The 4,225-nt window shown below is 46.9% G+C and overlaps 1 protein-coding gene across 24 annotated transcripts in view; it reads right to left on the bottom strand.

Moving 5' to 3' along the window:
• Positions 1-4,225, bottom strand: part of cacna1aa (calcium channel, voltage-dependent, P/Q type, alpha 1A subunit, a) — a 54,913-nt gene that overhangs the window by 42,572 nt on the left and 8,116 nt on the right. For all 24 annotated transcript variants that reach the window (XM_019888603.1, XM_019888588.1, XM_019888583.1 and 21 more), the window contains exons 2-3: positions 783-888; positions 553-692 (exon numbers count right to left, since the gene is read on the bottom strand). In XM_019888603.1, coding sequence (XP_019744162.1) covers positions 553-692; positions 783-888 — 246 coding nt within the window. The remainder of the gene's footprint in view (positions 1-552; positions 693-782; positions 889-4,225) is intronic.

Genomic DNA, 4,225 nt, shown 5'->3' with positions numbered 1-4,225 from the left:
ACTCTAAATTGTCCCAAGGTGTGAGTGTAAGCGTGCGTGGTTGTGTGCCCTGCGATTGGCTAGCAACCAATTCGGGGTGGAAAATGCATGAATGGATGGATGGATAGAAGGGGGTATGCAAATCCAAAACCATGTGTCTTTTTCAGGCTTGCGTGTGTTTTGAATCCTGCTTGTTTGGCTTCCCGCAACCCTCCTTCACCTGCTTCTCTCGTCTGCTCACTCTGAGCCCCCGCCCCCCTTCCCCTCCGCCCCCACACCCACTGAATTGTTGTGGCATTTGTTCACTACCCAGGCCGCCGGCTGCCTGCGGACCTGCTCTGTGATCTGACTGCTGCCTTGCTCAGGATGGGGCCATTCATTAGAGGAAAGGGCACACACACACACACACACACACACACACACACACACACACACACACACACACACACACACACACACACATTGTAAAAGACATGACAGCTGATCCTGACCTCATAATTTGATCGCGTCGGGCACATAATGCGTGTTTGATGTATTTAGGTCGTCCGCAATATGAATTTGCCTGTCACTTACCCCGTGAGCACCACCACAAAGTCCATGACATTCCATCCATTCCTCAAGTAGGAGTTCTTGTGGAAGGCGAAGCCCAGAGCCAGGATCTTGATCCCGGATTCAAAACAGAAGATCCCAATAAAATACATCTCGGTAGCGTCCTGAGGACAGAGAGAACACGGCCGGCCGGGTTGAAGGAAACACGTTAGGACTGTTCAATTGAAAAAGGTTGTGATTTGCGTCTGCCTTACCAGGCGCTCAGACAGTGGCGTCTTGTCACCGTCGGGCAAATGTTGCTCCAGGGCCAGGACGATGCAGTTGGCGATGATGGTGGCGAGAATCATCCACTCAAATGGAGTGAGGGGAGTGAGTTCAGGAAAAATGTTCACAGCCAAACATACGCCAAGAAACAAAACTGCTAACATGAGAGCGGTTCATTTGTACGCAACCTGGCAGGAGGTTTTGAATCGCCACGAGTAGACTTGATATCGAATTTATGATTCATTTTGTATCCAACATGTGAATATTTTTGTCCCAAGGAAGATTTTAGCCAAAATTGATGAACAACTGAATTTATTTGCGGCACTGCGATTGCTCATGCACGGATTGCATTGACTAATATTTGCACGAACGCATACTGCCACACCGGCGCAGCAAGCGTGCCCATGCGCTGAGCGAGATTTATCGTGACATCACCATTTGGCTCTGCGTACATAACGTCTTAAGGCCAGTCAGGGAGCGAGACAGAGAGAGATGGTGAAATAAAAAGAAAGACATCTAATTGTGTTTGTCACCATCGCTTCCGAGCACACACTCGCTCACCCCGTTGACACGGCTGCTTTCGCTGTGGGTGAGAAGAATGCTTGGCCTGACGCGATAATCACGCTACACGTTCAGAGGCCCACAACAACAGGTACTAAACCGACTGTGTTGTAAATAACGGATGACTTTATGAGATCCGGAGCCCGAGCGGTGGTGAAGAACTGCACCGCATCATGCCAAAAGGTTTTTTGTTTTTTTTTCAATGTGATGTCACTAAAACCGCAACCGACTGGTGCCTAGTCAAGGGGTTTCTCGCCTCTCGCCCAAAGTCACACGGGACGGGGAAACAAGCGCGCACGTGACCCTGAACAGGATGTCCATTAGAAAAATGGATGGAAGGGAGGATGATGAAGCTAAGTTGACGAAAATAGAAAGACTTCTCAGTACAGTGCAGGGCAGTTCCACACCACTGCCACTGTAATGACAACCACCAATATTTTTAACTAACACCTCTCAACAATTAGTAACACCGTTAACCAGGGCTGTGGTCATGTCCACCGTGAATGAAAATACAATGATGCAGTGGATTAAATCCAAGCTGTTGTGTTATTTTTGAATGAAATACGATGAATCCACCACACATATCAGCAAAGCGCAGAATCTGCTTGTACTTAGATCAAATCCACCACAAACTTAGACCTCCTTTCAGTCGGTATAAGGCAGGGGTGTTCAAACTTTTTGTTTGTTGCATACAGAAAAATGGAAATGTGAAAAGGCCACTTTTTTTTTTTTTTTTTTTTTTGGTCATGTCGCGGGCCGCTGAAAAATGGATGGCGGGCCACAAATGGCCCCTGGGCCATAGTGTGGACAGCCCTGGTCTAAGGTCTAGTCCACATTCGGCCAACTAATTGTCAAGTGCGTCGGGGTGCGTAATCAAAAACATCCTCGGTCTGGCGAACATGGCGGAGCGCACTCTGTCATATTCCCAAACGTGCGAAACGAGACGCGCCCCGGAACAAAAACGAAGATGCAGCCGTTTTTATGCCAAGTGCACCTGTCGATGAAAATAGAGCCTGATATCTTACAAAACTGTTCAAGCTGGGCATAATCAAGCAAATGCATTCTCTCTTCTGTTCATTTCTCCTTTGGTAGGTCATAATCTGTCTGTTTTTGTTTTGAGGTTCAGTTGAGCGGTGGGCGTTTCCCTTGCGCTGCGCACCTGTCATGCGTCGCAATCAAGCCACTATTTAAGGACTCTCCTGTCACCAACTGACTGTTGGATGATTCTCCTTGCTCAAGTCATTGTTCCTGTGCAATTTTTGTAGATGTTCTTGTTCTGTTTATTTCTGTTCCTTGTTTTTTTTTTTTTGCTCTTTGTTTAATAGCTGTTGTATTGTTGCTTTTGGCAAGTTCTCCTCTGTTTTTATTGATCGTGAATTTGGTTTTCTTGTCCTTTTGTGACCAGCTGTTTTCATTTCGACTCATTTGTTTCCTCCGTTTTTTTTTTTTTTTCCTGGTGTGTGGACCAAGCGTCTTTATTTGTACTTTGTCGGCTTCGCGCCACTTTTTCTATCAGAAAGATTTGTTGTGTACATTTTATTATTCTAGTCTGCGTTTTGAGAGTCTGCTTCTGTCCGACACTTACCGGACACTGACGTCCTCTGTGCTCACCTTCCATGGTAGGGGGGGGGCGAAACTATTTACGGAAGCATATATCATATGTGCACAGTGGAAACACAATACACGTCCGTACTTGCTTTTGCATACATTATATCCTGGACATGGGAGTTTTTTTTCCTCCAGATCTGATTCGAGGGAAAAACCGAGAAGCCGCTCCAGGTGTGAATAATCTGGTCCGAGCTTCTAATGTGTTGGCACAACGTCTCTGGGACACTCTGGGCTCCACCCAATTAGCCGGACTGGCCTATAGCAAACGTGCGCAAGTGTCGTATTGTGCCTGTGTGTGTGTGTGTGTGTGTGTGTGTGTGTGTGTGTGTGTGTGTGTGTGTGTGTGTGTGTGCGTGTTTAAGTGGGTTGCAGCTGACTAAAGGGGGAAAACAGAAGCTAAGATGGTTTGAAACCCTTTAGTATAATGATCTCCATCTTTATCCTGCTACGAGTGTGCACGCACACAAAATCCCACACATGAATAAATGACTCACTTTGCCATAAACCTTCAATAATGAATCGCTTCCTGCTCCTTTCTCACGGTTATATATAGCCGCGACTCCAAAGCAAGAAGTGAGGGGAAAGGGAGACGAGATGCTCTTTCTTTAAGCTTCTTTGTCTTTATGTTTGACTTCCCCGCAGCGTTTCACTTCAGCGTGTGTTTGCGGAAGCATCCGCGGGGACATTGGTTAGCGTCGTACGAACATCTCGCCGAGAAGCGACAAACGTTGGTGATGACGCAAACAAGCAGAAGATTTTGCGTCTTCGATATTTTCCTTTCTCGCGTTCAACCTCTTCTGCCTCAAAATACCCCAAACGACCTCAATCCTGTTTCTTTTTTCCTTCCCATCACTCCACCTTTTCACTAGCCGGGCTAGCTGAGCCCATCCATCATCTCTTATCTCCATCATGCCCATCTCCGGCTAATATCTAAAAAGAAAGAGAGGGGCTAGGAAGAGATGCAGCGTCAGCAGATGCAGAGGCAGCCGGAAAGAGAAAAGGGCCGAGTATTAAGAGAGGTGGGGGTGGGGGGGGCATACATAGAGAGCGAAATGAAAGAGAGAGAGAGAGAAAGAAAATGTCCTGTGGGCACAGACGTGATTGAAAAGAGTGAGGGTGGATAAAAGAGGAAAGAAAGAGTTGGAGGGGCAAATCAGAGGAAGAGTAAAATGAGCGCTCACTTGTGGGATAACGCAAGACAAAAAGGGGTGTGAGAGTATTGCGGTATTTTTTTTTTGCCTCCTGAGCTGTGTGGAAAGTAGGT

Source organism: Hippocampus comes, unplaced genomic scaffold (genome assembly GCF_001891065.2).
Source record: "Hippocampus comes isolate QL1 unplaced genomic scaffold, H_comes_QL1_v1.1 scaffold427, whole genome shotgun sequence".
NCBI lineage: Eukaryota > Metazoa > Chordata > Actinopteri > Syngnathiformes > Syngnathidae > Hippocampus > Hippocampus comes.
Note: the sequence above shows the minus strand (reverse complement) of the source record. Positions and strands in the feature narration are given on the sequence as shown.